The 22,082-nt window shown below is 38.5% G+C and overlaps 1 protein-coding gene across 3 annotated transcripts; it reads right to left on the reverse strand.

Annotated features, from left to right (window-relative positions):
• Positions 1 to 302: 302 nt before the first annotated feature.
• Positions 303 to 18,065, reverse strand: LOC146564111 (cell adhesion molecule CEACAM6-like). Of its 3 annotated transcripts, XM_085291601.1 has the most exons (10): positions 17,933 to 18,065; positions 17,279 to 17,605; positions 16,479 to 16,757; positions 16,031 to 16,297; positions 4,816 to 5,088; positions 4,423 to 4,680; positions 3,915 to 4,026; positions 3,680 to 3,726; positions 3,566 to 3,591; positions 303 to 3,151 (listed from the first exon to the last, which is right to left on the reverse strand). In XM_085291601.1, exons 1-10 carry the CDS (start codon positions 17,976 to 17,978, stop codon positions 2,924 to 2,926), a joined length of 1,863 nt encoding a protein of 620 aa, XP_085147727.1. In that variant the 5' UTR covers positions 17,979 to 18,065; the 3' UTR covers positions 303 to 2,923. The 3 variants fall into 3 exon arrangements, with proteins under 3 accessions (XP_085147727.1, XP_085147728.1, XP_085147729.1); XM_085291602.1 differs by lacking the exon at positions 4,423 to 4,680; XM_085291603.1 differs by lacking the exons at positions 4,423 to 4,680; positions 4,816 to 5,088.
• Between the last annotated feature and the right edge of the window lie 4,017 nt (positions 18,066 to 22,082).

The raw sequence follows: 22,082 nt of genomic DNA on the forward strand, positions 1-22,082 counted from the left end.
TTTTAACTAAGTACACAAACATCAGAGAAACAGTATAGTCACGCTTTTAACTTGGCTCTTCATTTGCAGCCCTCTTTGGGTCTTGCGAACAAGAAGATATTTATGTTCCTGTTCTGAACTTCTTTATTTTTTCAGTTACAGTTCCTTTCTTGTGAAATTTTAAACAACAGATATCCACAACTACTGTGTCATTTCATCTCTGTAAAAACAAAAACAAACAAAGAGACACATGTGACTTATGCATGAATTTTAAGAAAGAAGCAAAAGGGTCACTAAAGCAGAACATGCTCTGTAAACTTCAGTAATTGAAAAAGTATTTTATTCAGTTGAAGAAGCAAATATATTATTACAGATACATAAAAAAATAACCTGCAGCTATCATCATTGCACTGCTTAGTGAACAGGTGCAAACTGGTCACACATTTATTACACTTTAATTTCAGCATGGGGCAGAAAAAAAAAGACATAAGCTTTCAATGGATGTAAAACACTTACAGGGAAAATGCAAATGTAGCTTGATCTTCAGTAATGGGTAACTAATGGGGGGAGGGCTAACTCAGTTAACCACTAGACAAACACTCAAGATAGGAGGGGGGTCTTCTCTCATGATTTCATGTCCTCTAAACTTAAGTTATTATTTCACACAGAGGACCAACAATGACAGATTGCACATACAGTCAGAATTAATACATTTGATTTTAACTGAATTGAATAGAAAAGGTGAAAAACTCTGTTGGTCCAGAGTTAAAAAATGAATGAGTTTAAGGCCAGAGTTAAGGCAAACTACTCTTATTTGTTAACTAAAGAAAAGGACAAATGTCATCTCCGTCACACGTTTATTGCTTGCATGATTTCAAACAAAATCCTTATCAACACCTGCTAGGATCCAGTGCCTACTTGCAAATGACTCAGTTTAGTATATGAAACACACTATTAGGAAAAAATTATTATATATTTCCACAGCAGCCACAGCACAAAGTAAAATATGTTCTGTTATATGATTTCGTCACTTCATTTACAATTCCTAAACCTGAAGTCTAGTTGTTGACTGTTGTTTTCAATTCATTCAACATTAAAAAACAGGAAAGAACTTTAAATCTGTAGTAAAACTCTCTAATCATATATTACTCTCAAGTGGGATATTCTGCTTTATTAAAAAGACACTTTAAAATGTGTCAGTGCAATTCTACTGCATCTAATGCCTTTACTGTCACATTACACGCTATAGTATCATTAAGCACTGTTTATGTTTGCACTTTTGAGATATATATATTGGCAGAGGAAGCAATTAGCGAGGAACAACTAGTAGACAATTTTGTGTAGAAAATTACTTCCTGGGTTTTTCAGAATTAAATGGCAGGAACACTTCAGACACAAATGGAAATACACGGACAGAAAAGAATGGAAAACAGGAACAAAAGGAACAGAAAAAAAATCCCTGCAATTCCCACATAGCACATTATACATTACATTTTCATTTTTTAAGAATTTAGCAAACCTCTTAATATGCAGCTTTTAAGATAATACATTTCTTCTCTATTAAAAAAATAAAAATAACTCCAGCTAAGCAGCAAAAAAAGGCAAGTGAAAGCATGTTTCCAAACAGTTACAGTACAGTTTTTTTTATTTTTGTACTTTATTTGCACTTAACACTTTTAACTCAAGTGGGAAATAGTGCAAGAATAATTACACGAGAACAGACTGGCTACCCATTAGAAATAATATGAGATATACATTGCAGTTTGTATGACCTGCTTCTAGATTTTATTTATTCATTCAGGTTTTTTTTGTTTGTTTGTTTTTTGGAAGACCACTGTAGAATAATAAGCTGTTTGTTTGTTTGTTTTTTATCAAAGAGATGATGTATTTAAATCTTGTTGTGTTACAGCTAATGTTGATTGTCTGTTTTTGTGCATTTAGGCAGAGTTATCTATTATATCTGTTATTGTTTTTTATACAAGAGAAACATGGGAACGATTTTGAAGATGATACAAGTCATCTAGGCACTTTGAAGGAATTCAAATGATGAAGTAGCTCATTCTTATTATACATATCAATAACTATACTCATCACACACGTTCACTTGTGCCAGGAAAATATCTACAGTCCCCTGATAAAGATAATATTGTGTTTAAAATGTGCCTATATTTTGTACCAAAGTCATGACATTTATAATAAATGATATGGAAGTATGTTGAAGCACTTATTATTATTTATCAGAGTAACTAAACAAAGACGTAGTAGCATTCTGAAATGTGATCCAGGCTGTTGTCTAGTGTGCAATGGATGGTTTCCCTAAACCTGCTCAATAGCACCAGAAAAAGTTTGAAAGTCTGGAATCATTCAAACTCTTTTTTAATTATTTTAAAACAGAAATATTTTTGGTTATTGTCACTCCTGACCTTTCATTTGCAGGGATGAGAAAGTGGATTTTATTTCAATCTATGTAAGTAATCTTAAGTCTAACTAAGGTAACACACATTGACATATTAATGAATTGTCAAACTGATCATTAAGTAGCATCCAGGAGTGCTGCTGGAACTACTACTTCACTACTACTTTTAGCCACATATAAGAATCTTGTATGAAATCACATGATAATATATTACAACAAACCTGTTACAGATAAATATCTGAATCAAATAAAAAGAATATCACTGCTCAGATAACTAAACTTTGCACTGTACAAAGAAAATCCTGAACATAAGGACGGGAAGCTATGATATGCTGTTTACTCAAAGTAATAAGGAAACATTGTTCCCATGGCAATAAATTTCAGAGCTGGTTGATTATTGACTACTTTTAAAGTGCTTTGACTCAGGAGTTCAAGTCCAAGCTAGCCCGCAATAAATGGAGTGAGAGCAACATGCACGTTTGACTGCTTCTGGCCTGCTTGGATATGAATCTATCAGATCCAGTACACTCAGCGTACACGAACCTGAGCATAGGTTTCTGAAGCATTAGGATCAGGCTGAGGGGCGGGCCTCCTCACTCGGTGCACATGAGCGTCATGTGTAGGAAGGGAGGATGCTGCAGGAGCCCTGTTGTTTGCCTGAACCTGGGCATGATTTGAGGATTCATTCTGTAACCCCATCTGAACTCTTTCGTCATTTCTCTTTGGGGAAAAACGGACATCTGCATAGTTTAATTCCTACAGAAAAAACAGAGAGTAGAAAACTGTGAAATACAGGGTATCTTATCTTTTTGTTTTATATACTTTAGGTTCAAACATTTATTCAGTTACATCACAATAAATGAAATGTATTTATTAAACATATACAGTATTTTGGTTAATATTATCAAAAAACATTACTGATATCAATCCATTACATGACATTTAAGTTAGAGTCTGACAAGGTTCAAAGTCTGAATTTGAGCACTATGGTAAGTAAGTGTTAGCTGAGATAGAAAGATGGGGGAGGAAGGCTCTGTATATCAGCCCAAACTGTCCTTTTCACAAACCATGTAGCCACTAATACATATCAACAGTTATAAAAGTATCTTGCATGTATAAAACTCAAAGATTATGAATCTATGATCATTGCAAAGGACTAAAAAAATTTACCTGACTCGAGGAAGCTGCATTGCCTCCTTAAAAAATAAAAAGAAGATTTGTAATTGAATTTAGGGAGTAAATATAAACATGCAGATGTGCACTCACACACACAAACACACAAACCTGTTGTAGTGGAAGTGTCTCTATTTGTAGATTTCTTCAGAGGTCCTCTGTTGAGAGGGATAATGAGTCATTAGTTTGCATTTAATGTCCACATAAAAACAATAATGTAATAACGTAATACAAGGTAATGTTCCCCTGGAAAACAACAACAAAGACTTGTTAAATAACCACTAGTGTCATGGCTAGAAATACACAGATAGCACACATTCACAAATGAGAAAAATATCCAACATACTTTTTCTTATAAAAGAAGTATCCACCACCAGCAGCTGCAGCCACGAGGACAAAACATGCGATTACTATTCCAGCGATGGCACCAGCAGATAATCCTGATGATGGTTCTGGGACTGTATAAATACGAAAAAATATTTCCATATCAATTGTTTTGAATAGATTTTCTCCATCATCTCATAGTCATGTAAAAACGTCCTCCTTTGCTTGATTTGTCATTGGACAGGTTTCAGTGTCAATTTATTGGACAATTTATTACACAGAAGAGGTGCAGAAATCATTGAATGGAGAATATTTTGTAATGTTTAAATGTTATGGCAAAACTATCAAGGCACCATGTGGCTTTGGCAAACATCTTTCTATCTTTAAATGGAGTCCTGTATTTAAAACACAATTGTCTCATGAGCTTGAAATTAATCTTCAATTTATAAGTATAAAAGATCTTTAAGGAAAAACCTCCAGAAGTCTATCAGCTGACTAGAAAATCCAAGAGAATCAACACATGCAGGTACCTGTTACAGTCAATTCATGCACCACTGATGATGAGTTTCTCTCAGTTATATTATTCCATGCTTGACAGGTGTAGTTGCCACTATCAGAAAGTTCAACCTCTTCTCTAACGTACTCAGCAGAATTACTGAGGATTTCTACACCATTACGCAACCAGCTAAATCTGGCAGATGGTGTGGATTCAGCAGAACAGGTCAGTTTTAAGGTGCTTTTGAAATTTATCTCATTTGGACCTTTGAGCTGAACTTTTTCTGGTCCATCTGAAAAACAGGTATTTGTAAAGTAAATGATAAAAATATCAAATGGGTATTAAATGGCTTCTAAGAAAACATATCAGTACTGTCATTTGTTCTTCAATATTTTGTAACTGTATGCCTGAACAGCATATTACTTACAATTAACAATCATGATGTATTTAGCTCCTTCACTGTTGACAGGGTTGCTGATATTACAAAAATATTCTCCATTGTCTTTCCTATTCACAGAGTTAAAGGTCAACACTCTGTTATTGTCAGAAAGGATCATGTTGTCAGTCGGGGTCAGTTCAGAGTTATTCTTCATCCAGTTCCTTGTAAAGGCTGAGCCAATAGCTTCACAGGTTAAGCTGACAGAGATCCCCTCGACTGGCAGGTTTGGTGATGGTTTGACAGAAGGGTCTGATATTTTCTCTGTTTGCCAAAAGATAAATGATTGAAAAGAAAAAATAATATTTATATAAACAAAAATATACAAGTGACTAAGGGCCAAAATCATAAACTAAGTTTAGTGATGGTGAGATTAAAAAAAAGTGCTGAAAAAAATAAAATAATTCAATTCAATTTTATTTATATAGCACCAAATCACAACAAAAGTCGCCTCAAGACGCTTTATATTGTACAGTACATCCAGAGAAAAACCCAACAATCATATGAGCAAGCACTTTGGCGACAGTGGGAAGGAAAAACTCCCTTTTAACAGGAAGAAACCTCCGGCAGAACCAGGCTCAGGGAGGGGCAGCTATCTGCGCAGCAGATAATGAGATTAAAAACACCAAATAAAACCTAAGAGTTGAATTCAACTCTTCACATGTGGGTTAATTCTCTCTGGACTAACAAAAGGATTAATGGCCAACACTAAAAGTAATGTAAGGCATATACATATATGACATTTTCACACAATTGACTTTTAAGGTCAAGATATGATATTTAAAGGTGTCTGATATTAATTTGTGGAAACAGTTTACCAGTTCAAGACTCAAGTATAACGCAGACACTTAAGCTGAATTGATTTTTTCGTTTCTACATTTTTTGAATACAACCAATAACCTAAAAATTTCCAAGAAGATGATTTTCATTTTTGACTTTTGTTTATTTACAACTTTTTGTGGTGCTACTTCTATGTGGAGGTTAATGCAAATGCAAATTTGGACCCATGTGTAGGGATGGGTATTGATAAGATTTTAACGATTCCGATTCCATTTTCGATTCTGTTTAACGATTCGATTCCTTATCGATTCTCTTAGCGATTCTTTTTTTTTTTAAAAGGAGAACACTAAGGTCGATTAGCTTAGAACTGTGTTTTATATCTTCTCTTTGAACAAGATAGAAATTTAGGAGTAACATGGCCTTACAAACCCAACAGTGAGATCTTAAGAGATCCAGCCTACGGCTCTTCAATGGGGTGTCACAGGGTCCCCAGGAAAAAAAATGTATATGTAAAATAATAAAATAAATATTCTCCTGTAGCAATAACAAAGTTTAACATAAATTATTCTGTAGCAATTACACAAGAATATCCAGTAATGTCCCTGCCTACAATTAAACACATTCACTTACCAAAGTGAAATCGGGGGCATCTGCTGTGGCAAATGGGTTCAAGCCTTTGACCACAAACTTAGACACTGCTCGGTGACATTTGTCTATCCTGGCCTGAAAGGAGACGCTACCGGTAGACTGCAGCGAGAACTGCCAGCATCTGAGCCAGCCAGACTCTGTCTCTCTCATCATGGTTATCTAAATGCAACGCACAGTAATAGCAGGTTTTGTAATAAGGCAGATCGCGCTAACATAATATGCAATGCTAATTGATTAGTTACCTGCAGTATTAACGGGAGAGGACGTGGAAACGCTACCGCTGCTGCTGGGTTGAGCTTCGCTAGTCCGGAGCGGATCAAAAACACGACATTCGTTGAAAGCAATCGCGTGTTATTTGAGCAAATGCTTTTGCATGTTCGTAGTGTTTCCTCCCTTTGATGAAATCTCTACTTTGCAAGTATTGCACGTTGCCCTGTTGTCATCCTTTCTCATAAAGTGTAACCAAACTTTTGAGCGTTTGTGCCGCTCAGGCGCCATGTTTCCTACTGGGTAAAAGACGCCACTCAACGTGATGACGTCATTCGGGGCGACTGGAATCGATAAGGGAATCGTTTTTAAAAGTGGCAAACGATTCCAAGGAATTGAAACAGTGGGAACCGGTTCTCAACAAGAACCGGTTTTCGATACCCATCCCTACCCATGTGTTATGGTATTATGACATAAATGATTTTAGAGAAAAAGATCCCATCTAAAGTATCGGGATCTGAATGGCAAGTTTTAACTATGTACAGGTGTTTAAGTGACATAAAGTTTGTATGATTTTTAATTTGAGAGTTTAGTCTGAGGTCACATTACAAAATATGAAATAAATAAGAGAGTATGTTATTTAGGACAACATATGAAAACAGAACAATTTCTGTAACACAGTGTTGTTTTACGGGAAGGGGTTAACTCGTTGCCGACTCCTTAGTTGGGGTGAGCATGGTCTACCTTCTTACATCAAATTCATTACCCATCAAATTCAGTATCGATGCACAGTAAGTCAAGACAGGTCAATCCCAGATAATTGATTTCTATGAACTGGTGGTAGTGTGGACCTGGGGCAGCCAAGATATCCAAGAATGCATTTCAAATCACACGTGGCAATGGTGGCGGTGCTCTAAACTAAGTAAAGTTTTAAAATACCCTGTTTGTCTATCACCAGCTACACTTTTAATGTTGTTCTAGAATATTCACATATCTGGTCAGTTTGTTAAAATACAGCCTATTTGTCAACTGCTGAGGGCATCAGCCACCGGCAGGTAGTGTGGTGGGCCTTGTGGCTATGTTAGCATAACATAAACACAGTGAAGCAGGAGAATGAATGCTAACTTTTTTCCCTCTCAATAAAAGTTAACGTGAGGATTAAACTTCAGTCAGGAGAACAACTGAGAAGAACCAATCAACAATACGAGGTCAGTCATTAATATACTGCAACAACATGGAAATAGAGCAGCTACGAGAGAATTCAACATTAATGAATCAATGGTACAGAAGTGGAGGAAGCAAGAAGAATGAGTTGAGTAAAATTTGACCTGACTGTTTTGTTTCGCTTAGTGCGCCTTATGCTCCAAAAAATACGGTAATAGTGACACAAAAGTTTCAACTTCATTGCACACACACAGTTGGGCAGAGACACCCAGTTCTTACATCTCTCAGAGAGGGGAGAACTCTTTACTTACAGTGGGGCAAAAAAGTATTTAGTCAGCCACCGATTGTGCAAGTTCCCCCACCTAAAATGATGACAGAGGTCAGTAATTTGCACCAGAGGTACACTTCAACTGTGAGAGACAGAATGTGAAAAAAAAAATCCATGAATCCACATGGTAGGATTTGTAAAGAATTTATTCGTAAATTAGGGTGGAAAATAAGTATTTGGTCACCTCAAACAAGGAAAATCTCTGGCTCTCACAGACCTGTAACGTCTCCTGTAAGAAGCTTTTCTGTCCCCCACTCGTTACCTGTATGAATGGCACCTGTTTGAACTCATCATCTGTATAAAAGACACCTGTCCACAGCCTCAAACAGTCAGACTCCAAACTCCGCCATGGCCAAGACCAAAGAGCTCTCGAAGGACACCAGGAAAAGTATTGTAGACCTGCACCAGACTGGGAAGAGTGAATCTACAATAGGCAAGCAGCTTGGTGTGAAAAAATCAACTGTGGGAGCAATCATCAGAAAATGGAAGACATACAAGACCACTGATAATCTCCCTCGATCTGGGGCTCCACGCAAGATCTCATCCCGTGGGGTCAAAATGATCATGAGAACGGTGAGCAAAGATCCCAGAACCACACGGGGGGACCTGGTGAATGACCTGCAGAGAGCTGGGACCAAAGTAACAAAGGTCACCATCAGTAACACACTACAACGGCAGGGAATCAAATCCCGCAGTGCCAGACGTGTTCCGCTGCTGAAGCCAGTGCATGTCCAGGCCCGTCTGAAGTTTGCCAGAGAGCACATGGATGATACAGCAGAGGATTGGGAGAATGTCATGTGGTCAGATGAAACCAAAGTAGAACTTTTTGGTATAAACTCAACTCGTCGTGTTTGGAGGAAGAAGAATACTGAGTTGCATCCCAAGAACACCATACCTACTGTGAAGCATGGGGGTGGAAACATCATGCTATGGGGCTGTTTTTCTGCCAAGGGGACAGGACGACTGATCCGTGTTAAGGACAGAATGAATGGGGCCATGTATCATGAGATTTTGAGCCAAAACCTCCTTCCATCAGTGAGAACTTTGAAGATGAAACGAGGCTAGGTCTTCCAACATGACAATGATCCAAAACACACCGCCCGGGCAACAAAGGAGTGGCTCCGTAAGAAGCATTTGAAAGTCCTGGAGTAGCCTAGCCAGTCTCCAGACCTCAACCCCATAGAAAATCTGTGGCGGGAGTTGAAAGTCCGTGTTGCTCGGCGACAGCCCCAAAACATCACTGCTCTCGAGAAGATCTGCATGGAGGAATGGGCCAAAATACCAGCTACTGTGTGTGCAAACCTGGTAAAGACCTATAGTAAACGTTTGACCTCTGTTATTGCCAACAAAGGTTATTTTACAAAGTATTGAGTTGTATTTTTGTTATTGACCAAATACTTATTTTCCACCCTGATTTACGAATAAATTCTTTACAAATCCTACCATGTGAATTCATGGATTTTTTTTTTCACATTCTGTCTCTCACAGTTGAAGTGTACCTCTGGTGCAAATTACTGACCTCTGTCATCATTTTAGGTGGGGGAACTTGCACAATCGGTGGCTGACTAAATACTTTTTTACCCCACTGTAACACTGCAAGAGGAGATAAAGGTTGTTAAACTCTCTCTCCCTTTGGGGCCCTGTAGTTAAAGAAGAGGGCTGTGCTGTTCATTTTTTAGCGATGGCCGTCAGTGCCCTGCTGAACATCTCTCTCCCGGGATTAAAGGTGTTAACTACTGCTCACTGTATCTGTATATTTGCTGATTAAATTTCCATAACAATGGTGTTTGGAATACAGTTGAATAAATATTTTGAAAAAGATAGGATTGTGGGGATAGGTGGGGCTCCTACTTTGGCTGGAGCTGGAGTTATTCTGTGTCTTTATGTTGCTCAGCTGCCTTTTCTTCTCTCATTCTATCCCCCTCTCTCTCCTGTTGCTACTTCAATCATGGAACTGTTGTTTAGCGCAGATGTTGCGCTAAACAACACCAGCACGTTTAAGCTTGCTAAGCTGTTGTTAGAATTTATTTAATATTACTTTCTAGTATCAGCTGATGTTCTTTCTGCCGCAAAATGGGCGATAAACAAATCGCGTTCCTTTTCACCTAAATACAGATGTATTGTAATTGGTCCAGCCCAAAGTTGATCATGACCAATTGGCTAATCCACCACCTTTCATTGTTTATGCCGTTACAAAAACAAACAAACAAACATAAAAATGAAAAATCACCATTGGCCCACCGGGTAAATGCCCGGTATGCCCAATGGCCAGTCCAGCTGTGCGGTCAGCTGGTGGGTAACAGGCATCTCCGAAAATGATAGAGCACTTTTGCAAACATGTGATGTCTTGATAAATCGAGCAGATATTTGAAGTTTACACAGCCCCATTCTCGCCTGAAAATATCTTAAAAGTCTATTTTGTGATCCAGAAAGAGTAATATTTCAAACTCCGCCACTCTGCGCTCCTCCGCTACTGCCTCGTTTGAGTTTTGGACGAAATGCAATCTGGGATATTACATTTCTTAATTTCGAGCTGATTGGAAACCAAAATAGCCAATCAGATTTTTTTGCATCCAAGTTTGATTGGTTGGTTTTGTGGAGCAAATATAACGGTGTACAGAAAGAGTTGAACGCACACAGACAGAAATGTTGAGAGCGCAAGCAACACATTGCGAGCAAACGCAAATGCAACAACTCAGCGACAGGGGCTGCTATTGTGTATGTATATGGATAATAGGAAACACTAAAATACATTTTTTGCATGCAGCAATGAATTTTGTTCACTTCAATTTAGCTTTTCTTCGCTCAAAATAAAATTCTCCTCAAAATGCAGTTGTTTGGTTTTTTTTATGTGCGCTAAATTTTTTTTTACGTGCACTCAGAATAGTGGCACAAAAATAACACAACATATCTCAAAGCTTCCCTTTCTGTCAAAAATTTTAGAAAAGATTGTATTTGTTCAGCTGCAATCTTTTCTACAGGGAGTGCAGAATTATTAGGCAAGTTGTATTTTTGAGGAATAATTTTATTATTGAACAACAACCATGTTCTCAATGAACCCAAAAAACTCATTAATATCAAAGCTGAATGTTTTTGGAAGTAGTTTTTAGTTTGTTTTTAGTTTTAGCTATTTTAGGGGGATATCTGTGTGTGAAGGTGACTATTACTGTGCATAATTATTAGGCAACTTAACAAAAAACAAATATATACCCATTTCAATTATTTATTTTTACCAGTGAAACCAATATAACATCTCCACATTCACAAATATACATTTCTGACATTCAAAAACAAAACAAAAACAAATCAGCGACCAATATAGCCACCTTTCTTTGCAAGGACACTCAAAAGCCTGCCATCCATGGATTCTGTCAGTGTTTTGATCTGTTCACCATCAACATTGCATGCAGCAGCAACCACAGCCTCCCAGACACTGTTCAGAGAGGTGTACTGTTTTCCCTCCTTGTAAATCTCACATTTGATGATGGACCACAGGTTCTCAATGGGGTTCAGATCAGGTGAACAAGGAGGCCATGTCATTAGTTCTTCTTCTTTTATACCCTTTCTTGCCAACCACACTGTGGAGTACTTGGACGCGTGTGATGGAGCATTGTCCTGCATGAAAATCATGTTTTTCTTGAAGGATGCAGACTTCTTCCTGTACCACTGCTTGAAGAAGGTGTCTTCCAGAAACTGGCAGTAGGACTGGGAGTTGAGCTTGACTCCATCCTCAACCCGAAAAGGCCCCACAAGCTCATCTTTGATGATACCAGCCCAAACCAGTACTCCACCTCCACCTTGCTGGCGTCTGAGTCGGACTGGAGCTCTCTGCCCTTTACCAATCCAGCCACGGGCCCATCCATCTGGCCCATCAAGGCTCACTCTCATTTCATCAGTCCATAAAACCTTAGAAAAACCAGTCTTGAGATATTTCTTGGCCCAGTCTTGACGTTTCAGCTTGTGTGTCTTGTTCAGTGGCGGTCGTCTTTCAGCCTTTCTTACCTTGGCCATGTCTCTGAGTATTGCACACCTTGTGCTTTTGGGCACTCCAGTGATGTTGCAGCTCTGAAATATGGCCAAACTGGTGGCAAGTGGCATGTTGGCAGCTGCACGCTTGACTTTTCTCAGTTCATGGGCAGTTATTTTGCACCTTGGTTTTTCCACACACTTCTTGCGACCCTGTTGACTATTTTGAATGAAACGCTTGATTGTTCGATGATCACGCTTCAGAAGCTTTGCAATTTTGAGACTGCTGCATCCCTCTGCAAGATATCTCACTATTTTTGACTTTTCTGAGCCTGTCAAGTCCTTCTTTTGACCCATTTTGCCAAAGGAAAGGAAGTTGCCTAATAATTATGCACACCTGATATAGGGTGTTGATGTCATTAGACCACACCCCTTCTCATTACAGAGATGCACATCACCTAATATGCTTAATTGGTAGTAGACTTTCAAGCCTATACAGCTTGGAGTAAGACAACATGCATGAAGAGCATGATGTGGACAAAATACTCATTTGCCTAATAATTCTGCACTCCCTGTATATGGTCGCAATGTTCTTGAGAGGTTTCAGTCTGGTTTTAAAGCTTTTCATAACACCGAAACTGCACTTTTAAAAGTTCTTAACGGTCTTTTACTAGCCACTGAAATAGTTCTGCCTCGCTGGAACCTTTATTTCAGTTTCTCTGCGAAGTTAAGGCCTGGATGGCTGCTAGTTTCCTTAATTTCAATGAAAATAAAACCGAGGTGATTGTTTTTGGACCAAATTGCAATTCCAGAACCTCCAGAACCATTTTAATTTGCGCAGTTTAAAACCTTTTATCAAATTGCATGCTAAACATTTGGGGGTTATATTTGACAATAAGTTCGCCTTTTAGAAACAGATTAGTTTATTTGTACAGCAGTCTTTCTTTAAACCGAGGCTTTTATCCAAGGTGAGATTTTTTTTGTCTTTTAAAAAACTAGAACGGGCAATTCATGCTTTCATTCTATCCCAACTGGACTACTGTATTTCTTTATATGTAGGCATAAGTCAGACTTTTTCTTGCAAGGCTCCAGCTGGTCCAGAATGCTGCTGCTCGTCTTTTGACATGAATGAAGAGAAATGAACACATCTTCCCGGTGCTTGCCTCGCTTCAGTGGCTCCCTGTACGTTTTAGAATCAACTATAAAATCTTATTGGTGACTTATAAAGTGCGGAATGGACAGGCCCCAGGGTATGTGTCAGACCTACTGCAGCCTTATATGCCCCCTAGAGCTCTTAAATCGGGTGATCTTTTGCTCTTGGCCACACAAGATCGACGCTGGTTCTTAGAGGTGATCATGCGTTTGCGGTCGTGGTGCCTAAATTATGGAATGATTTGCCTCTCCAAATCAGACAGGCTCCTACCCTCAATCTTTTTAAATCCTATCTTAAAACACTACTCACTGTCTTTTAATACTGCATGAGAGTTATTTACTTATTTATTTGTTATTAGCTATTTGGCATTGATGTTAATTGATATTGTTATTTTATTGTGTTATTTTATTATAAAATTTGTATGTTTGCACAGCACTTTAGTCAGCACCACTGTTGTAATTAAAAGTGCTATATAAATAAATAAACTAAACTAAATTAAAATACGAAATACATAAATAAATAATTTATTAAATGTTATAAATGAAATGAATGGAAGTTTAACTAATCATGTATATATTTAATTAATTAAATAACTCAGATTTTAAATAATTAATAAATAATTTAATTAATTATTTAATTGTGTACTTATTTAATTCATTTTGGCACCCATGGCCCTCCACGCAGTGCAGCAAAAAGCAAGATGACAGACCATGGACATCCCTATGTCTCATATGGGACGAAGAGGACTAGCAGTAATACCATGAAAGTAAATCAAATCTTTGATTTACTTTGGGACCTGTGAAAAGATCAGATTCCATGGAATCTATGGTTCACACAATTAAAAACCAAATTCACATACAAGCCAAAAACAAATTATCAATCCATCCATTCTCTTTCACTTACCGTATTTTTCAGACCACAAGGCGCACTGGATTATAAAGCGCACTGACGATGAACGGGTCTGTTTTCATGCATAAGGCGCACCGGACTATAAGGTGCACTAAGCAAAACAAAACAGTCAGATAAGTCAAACTTTACTCAACTCATTCTTCTTGCTTCCTCCACTTCCGTACCATTGATTCATTAATGTTGAATTATCTCACAGCTGCACTATTTTCATGTTGTTGCAGTATATTAATGACTAACCTCATATTGTTGCTGGATTATCTCCGTTGTTCTCCTGACTGGAGTTTGGTCCATTTACAGCATCCTGCCATGCGATTGCATTTGTCCCTAACCATCGGAAACCCTCACGTTAACATTTATCGAGTGGAAAAAAGTTAGCGTTCATCCTCCAACGTCACTGTGTTTATATTATGCTAACATAGCTGTGTCGCTAGCGATCACGTAGCACATCTTTATATACCAGCTAGTCCAACTTCAGTAACCCTACAAAAGTCACTGTTGTTTAGTTTTCTGTCTTCATTTATGTTGGAAGCGATGGCAGAGCTGTACGTTTTAATTTTTCAGAAATCCCTGAGTCAGAACATGGTACATCATGATTAGGTGGAAACTAGCGAGCTAACTTCCTGCTAACTTGTAACTCATAAATTTCATAAATTCTGTTTTCATAGATGCCTGGATGTTAAACTTAATTGTTACACCGGGTAAAGCAGCAACGCTGATCATTTTATTAAAGATGAAAGAATTTAGACAGTTTTAAACTCTCAGTGATGCCACAGTGTTCGTTTGACTTTGGGACCTGAAGTGGATGGAGTTTTGGACCCAGATTTCTCGGGGAGGCTCCTGACTATGGTAGCTGTAAAACTCCGACAATCTATCAAGCAGTGCGGCTTCATAGCTTACCAAAGTTGTAGTAAAACATTTTTTGACAGATTTTTAAGAGCCATGTACCACATAAAATCGGTTCGAAGTCAGTCAGCACAACCAGAATTCATACCCAAGGCGCACTGTCGATTTTTGAGAAAATTAAAGGATTTTAAGTGTGCCTTATAATCCGAAAAATACGGTATCTAGTTCAGCGTTACAGGGGGGACTGTAGCCTATATTAGCTGTCATAGGGTTAAAGGGGGTAAACCCTGGTCAGGTCGCTAGTCAGTTACAGGGTTCTATTACATTTTATGGTAATATTTATTCAAACTGAAGACCACTAGCCACCATATGGTCAACTTATGATTCCCAAACTGTCAACATATTATGAGCAGGGAGCTATGAAGGGCAACTCAAACAACAAACAAACTGTCATTATTTACGATAAACATGTTGATACTTTAGCTTTGCTGTTTTAGCAACAATTGTAAAATCCTGAATCACAAAGTTAACTCAACAAAATGCCACTTTCCCCAATTCTTAAGTCAGTAGCTTACTTGACTTGTTAATTGATAGGCAAACGTCCACCTTTACATGAAATAGTAAAATCATCACAGTTAATGTGGACTTGTCCTACAGTGAAAATGTGTTCAAATTTGTTTTACGGTGAAGTGCTTAATAGTTTATTTGTGCATCACTTTATCGTTTCTACAAAATAGCCTAAATAAAATCCCTTCCTTCCATCTTGAAAGGAGACTTTCATACTTTACAAACTCAAACAAAGAGAATCTATGAAAACATCCAGTGATGTTAGGCTTCTCATTATAGTTCACAATATAAGATTCTAACCAACCTTGTTATCATAACAGCCACATGGTCAACAAACAACAAGCATTACTCTTTCTTTTAAAGGGTACTTCTTTGCCTGTATTTTAAAATCTTCATTCTGTTTAAGCTTTCTCTATCAGCTTCATTTCTCTTCTGCGTAAGGAAAAATGTCCAAAGTCAAAAGTATCTGAGAGACCATTCGTGTTTAAAAACTGGATTTTTGTATTTTATTTTCTCCACAAATGTATGTATGTATGTATATATATATATATATGAAAGTATTATCTGAGTATAGAAAATTTGAGAAATATGAATTTGAATCATAAAATTTTAAATAATAAATTATTTAAAAACAGACTTACCGAGTACAGTGATGGCTGAAGGCTGAGATGCTTGAGATCTCAGAGTTTTGCTGTTAAAGGCCTGGCAGCTGTAGTTTCCACTCTGGTTCATCTGAATGTTCATCAGTCTGAGATCTGATCCAATATCAGGCAGCTGATCTCCATTCAGAAACCACTTGAACTGGGCAGGAGGTCTGGATCCAACTGAGCAGGTGAGGCTGATGTCTGACCCCACAGCAAAGTATTCTTGTGATGGAAATAATATCAAATTTATATTTTCTGGACCATCTAAATATAGAAGGAACAGAGAAAATTTTTATTGTATAAAAAATGTATAAGTATATTACATTCAGTTTTTCTTGTGTACTTGTAAAATTATTTAACACAGCTACATTAATCCACATCATGTCACCAGAAAAAAACTCTGATGCAGACGTTTTCAGACTGAGCATTTTCTTTAGTAACTCACAGCTGATGGAGAGGTTTACTGGATCACTGGTACCAAAACTGACAGGATTGGACACATTACACCTGAATGGTCCCTGGTCAAAGCGGGTCACATTGATTATAGTCAGATTAGAGTCTCCATCAGTGAGCTGAACTCTGTCACTTGCTGTAACCTCAGAGCTGCCGTTCAACCAGAGGAAAGAGAGAGAGGATCCAGAGGCAGAGCAGGACAGAGAGACAGAAGCACTGAACTCAACCAAGTCTGTGCTGCTGGAAGTTACCAACACATTGGAGACTTTCTCTGTGAAAGAAAATAAAATAGTTTCATTGTTGGCATCAACAATAGAAAATAAGCATTAAAGTGATTAAAATCTGACTCCAGCTAAACCATGTCAAGACAAGGAGTATATACTATAAAAACCAACCGAAAAAGACAGAATAGCAATAATAAAATTATCATTAAAACATTTAAAGAAGTACTGTCAAAACCTTGAAATACTTTCATTCTCATAATTTAAATATCTGCTGCCTTTAAGTGACTATTCTGCACAGAGTAAATTAGACAAATTGAGTCGTCAGACTAATCTTTACAATATGCTGGTCAATACTACATTTAAATAAGCCATTCAGTTTCTTACAGCCACTTTGTAAAGTTTGTAATATCACAATCTGAATAATATCACAAATTATTGCAAGAAAGCAGAACAACACATAACAAAAATGTACTAATAATTCCAGGTATTTTTGCACGTTTAATATAATGTAAACTTGTTTAAATATTGCAGAAAAAAATTACACTGTTGGATTTCAATATCTGCTCACCGTGTATCTCCAAAGTTGTACGTCCAGCATGGTTTGTGCCATCAGCTTGTGTAATGCTAACACTGTATTCTCCAATGTCATCGCGAGTCAGACTCCTGAGCTCCAGAGACCCAGTAGATGGGAAGAAGGTGATCCTGCCTTCATACTCTGGTCCAGTATTGTTTGCTAAGTTAGTTGAGATGATTATAACCTTAGAGAAATTTAACTTCCAGTCCACAGTTAGAAACGGTGTTTCTGTTGGAGTCAGTGTTGTGGTGAACATCACCTTTTCTCCTACAGCTGCATTCAGTGGACCATCAGGCAACACACTAGCTCCTTCAGTGAAAACTGCAGGAGACAAATAGAAAAGTACATAAAACATATGTCAGTCAAACAAATAAAACAATTGTGGAATAAATGCAATGAAATACAGCAAAGCTGCAGAGTTCACCTTATTTTCATTAGAGGTTGAGCTTTTCCAGATAATACCGCACATATTTCTGATCGAGTTTCAGGAACTCACACAGTAAACGTGTGGTTATTAAAACAGTTAACCAGCTGTTGCTTTCAGTGAATTGCTGCTGTTCTAAGTCTTTGGCAAACATCCAAAGGAAAATATAACCTTTTGTAAAGAGACAATAAGTTCTACTGAACATCATAATTTTTGAGACTTACCTGCAAATGCCACTAAGACAATAAGAAGCTGTAGTAACAAAGCCATTAATTAAATATCTGTGAAGAGTGCAGCTAGGAATGTTCAACTATCAAACTGACCACGAACCTACTGACTCAATATGGTAAATGAAACTCTACTTAACCCTTTAAACCCTTAAGTATTAACAAGGTGCAGTGTCAGTTTCACATGCAAGTAGAGTCATAGACTTTTTTATAAGCTGATCCACTAGAAAACTTGCACGATGCCTCCCTCATGTGGTGTAACTGTGTTAGTGCAAGATATAAACTTTTTGAAGTTAATATAAAGATGTTGACGTGGAGTCACAGGATGTTTTTCCGAGTAATACAATTACTGTATGTGATCAGCACTTAATAACGGCCCAGCAGACTGTTACTGTTGTTCGCAGAATCCCAGATGAGCCATCAGGCTTTTCTGAAATGCTTATCCAACTAAGAGTCACACACATAAGAGGCTCAAAAGTGTAATAATCTAAGTTGTGATATGACAGAGAAACAAAAACAAGACACTATTACAGAAGACGAGATCAGAAACTGTATTTGATGACTGACACTTTAAAGACCTTGTACATGAGCAGAAGGATTTTAAATTTGATTCTGGATTTAACAGGGAGCCAGTGAAAGGAAGCCAATATAGGTGAAATATGCTCTCTCTTTCCTAGTCCCTGTTGGTACTCTCACTGCAGCATTTTGGATAAACTGAACGTTGTTCTGGGAGTTTTGAGGACATCGTGACAATAACAAGTTACACTAGTTCAGACTAGAAGTAATAAATTAAAATTCTAAATAAAAATACAAAGCTGCCTCTGGCTGCATCAGCTACAGAGGCCTGGCTAGCTATGGGTTTTTCAAGGGAGCGGAGCTGGGTCTCCAATTCAGTGATCCTAGCCTCCAGACTCTAAACATTTATTACAAGTATAGTTATCACTAAAGGGTTTGAGGAGTAACTAAACATCTGACACACTGAGCAAGAAAGTACAGGAGGGACTGGTGAAGAGGCCATTGTATTAGTGCGTTGAGCTATCCTGAGCAAGTTAATCCCTAAAGACAGTGAATGAATACTGTGAATATAATTAGCAGATGAATCAACAGAGAGTCTGCTTTAGGTAAAGGATGTGAAGATTACACTATGAAACAAAATGTTATGGAAAAGTTTTTAATTAAATTGGCTACACAGATAAATGAAAGTAGAGGTCACCCCACCGCTTTGTATGCCAGAGACAATGGGGAGGGAGGAACGTGGTCACGGCACTTGAGCTTTACTGCTCCAGATTACCTGCAGAGTTGGTCATTCCTTGAGAAGTGTGCGTTAATGATCGAAGTAAGTATGTGATGTGTGCCTGCTTAGCTTAGCACCCATTAGCTGCCTGTGGGTGCTAATTCAATAGTCGACGCGTCGTTTGAAGCTTTGTAAGATCCCAAAACACGCAGGAATAAGTAGTAGGATTTAAGAGTGTAATAACTGAAGATGGCAGCACTGCATGTACAAGGATGCCAGCTGCCGTTAAACCCCCAAGAAGAAGAAGCTGTGTCCCAGAATTCATAGCGGCCCATCGTGGTTGTCGCTGTGTTGCCAAGTTAGCGACTTTTTCGTTATATTTAGCAAGTTTTCAGACTCTCTTAGCGACTTTTTCTGGTGTTATTGGAGCCTTATTTATGACGACTTTTTGACGTGAAAGCACGTATTGCTCCTACTCTTATCAAGCAGCGGATGCTGGAATGGGCACCTCGCCCGTGCCAAAGCGCTCACAGGCGGAGGATAGTCCTCCCCCAGCTGCTATCAGGGCAGAAGATGTTCACACCTACAGTGGGGTAAAAAAGTATTTAGTCAGCCACCGATTGTGCAAGTTCCCCCGCTTAAAATGATGACAGAGGTCAGTAATTTGCACCAGAGGTACACTTCAACTGTGAGAGACAGAATGTGAAAAAAAAATCCATGAATCCACATGGTAGGATTTGTAAAGAATTTATTCGTAAATCAGGGTGGAAAATAAGTATTTGGTCAATAACAAAAATACAACTCAATACTTTGTAACATAACCTTTGTTGGCAATAACAGAGGTCAAATGTTTACTATAGGTCTTTACCAGGTTTGCACACACAGTAGCTGGTATTTTGGCCCATTCCTCCATGCAGATCTTCTCGAGAGCAGTGATGTTTTGGGGCTGTCGCAGAGCAACACGGACTTTCAACTCCCGCCACAGATTTTCTATGGGGTTGAGGTCTGGAGACTGGCTAGGCCACTCCAGGACTTTCAAATGCTTCTTACGGAGCCACTCCTTTGTTGCCCGGGCGGTGTGTTTTGGATCATTGTCATGTTGGAAGACCCAGCCTCGTTTCATCTTCAAAGTTCTCACTGATGGAAGGAGGTTTTGGCTCAAAATCTCATGATACATGGCCCCATTCATTCTGTCCTTAACACGGATCAGTCGTCCTGTCCCCTTGGCAGAAAAACAGCCCCATAGCATGATGTTTCCACCCCCATGCTTCACAGTAGGTATGGTGTTCTTGGGATGCAACTCAGTATTCTTCTTCCTCCAAACACGACGAGTTGAGTTTATACCAAAAAGTTCTACTTTAGTTTCATCTGACCACATGACATTCTCCCAATCCTCTGCTGTATCATCCATGTGCTCTCTGGCAAACTTCAGACGGGCCTGGACATGCACTGGCTTCAGCAGCGGAACACGTCTGGCACTGCGGGATTTGATTCCCTGCCGTTGTAGTGTGTTACTGATGGTGACCTTTGTTACTTTGGTCCCAGCTCTCTGCAGGTCATTCACCAGGTCCCCCCGTGTGGTTCTGGGATCTTTGCTCACCGTTCTCATGATCATTTTGACCCCACGGGATAAGATCTTGCGTGGAGCCCCAGATCGAGGGAGATTATCAGTGGTATTGTATGTCTTCCATTTTCTGATGATTGCTCCCACAGTTGATTTTTTCACACCAAGCTGCTTGCCTATTGTAGATTCACTCTTCCCAGTCTGGTGCAGGTCTACAATACTTTTCCTGGTGTCCTTCGAAAGCTCTTTGGTCTTGGCCATGGTGGAGTTTGGAGTCTGACTGTTTGAGGCTGTGGACAGGTGTCTTTTATACAGATGATGAGTTCAAACAGGTGCCATTCATACAGGTAACGAGTGGGGGACAGAAAAGCTTCTTACAGAGGACGTTACAGGTCTGTGAGAGCCAGAGATTTTCCTTGTTTGAGGTGACCAAATACTTATTTTCCACCCTAATTTACGAATAAATTCTTTACAAATCCTACCATGTGAATTCATGGATTTTTTTTTCACATTCTGTCTCTCACAGTTGAAGTGTACCTCTGGTGCAAATTACTGACCTCTGTCATCATTTTAGGTGGGGGAACTTGGGGAATCGCGCATGAGCGAAGCCGCTGCTCCCGCACTGACTGTAACACAGTCAGTTCTTCTTTTACTCTTATGCTGTTTTGTGGATCACAAGGTTTAAAACTACTTTTAATCACACACACACACACACACACAAAGTAATTCCACCAGAGTGCCTATTTTGGGTCAGCATAAAGGAGCAGGGCTGTACTTGAGAAGTTAAAAAAAAATGCTAAAAGAAATTTAATTTGTTGCTCTAAATAAACGAAATGCATTTAGGACGTTTTTTACTCACTTTATGTCTCTTCTACGATGTTATTTCTCTCTCCAACAACGCAAATTAGGCGATGACGTCATTTAGCTACTTCTAGCAATAGCGATTTTCCTTACTGAGGAGTTGGCAACACTGCGTGGCCCTGCTCAGTTTCCAACAATGGCGGCCGCTAGTTAGTTTTAATATTACTCTTATTATTCTTACTGGGTCACAAAATAAACGTTTAACATATTTTCAGGCGAGAATGTAGCTGTGTAAACCTCAAATATCTGCTCAGTTCATCAAGACACCACATATTTTCAAAAGCCCCCCTACATTTTTGGAAACGTCTGTTGCCTATGGGCTCAAAATGTGGTCATAAATATTTTGTACTTGTAAAAAAGATTTGTATGTGTAAAAAAGATTTGTGTGTGTGTAAAAAGAATTTGTGTGTGCGTAAAAAAGATTTGTATGTGTAAAAAAAGATTTGTATGTGTAAAAAAGATTTGTGTGTGCGTAAAAAAGATTTGTG

The sequence above is a fragment of the Mchenga conophoros genome, linkage group LG11 (assembly GCF_057382185.1).
Source record: "Mchenga conophoros isolate Kocher_MC1m ecotype Shallow Benthic linkage group LG11, M_conophoros_male_GT1.1, whole genome shotgun sequence".
Lineage (NCBI taxonomy): Eukaryota > Metazoa > Chordata > Actinopteri > Cichliformes > Cichlidae > Mchenga > Mchenga conophoros.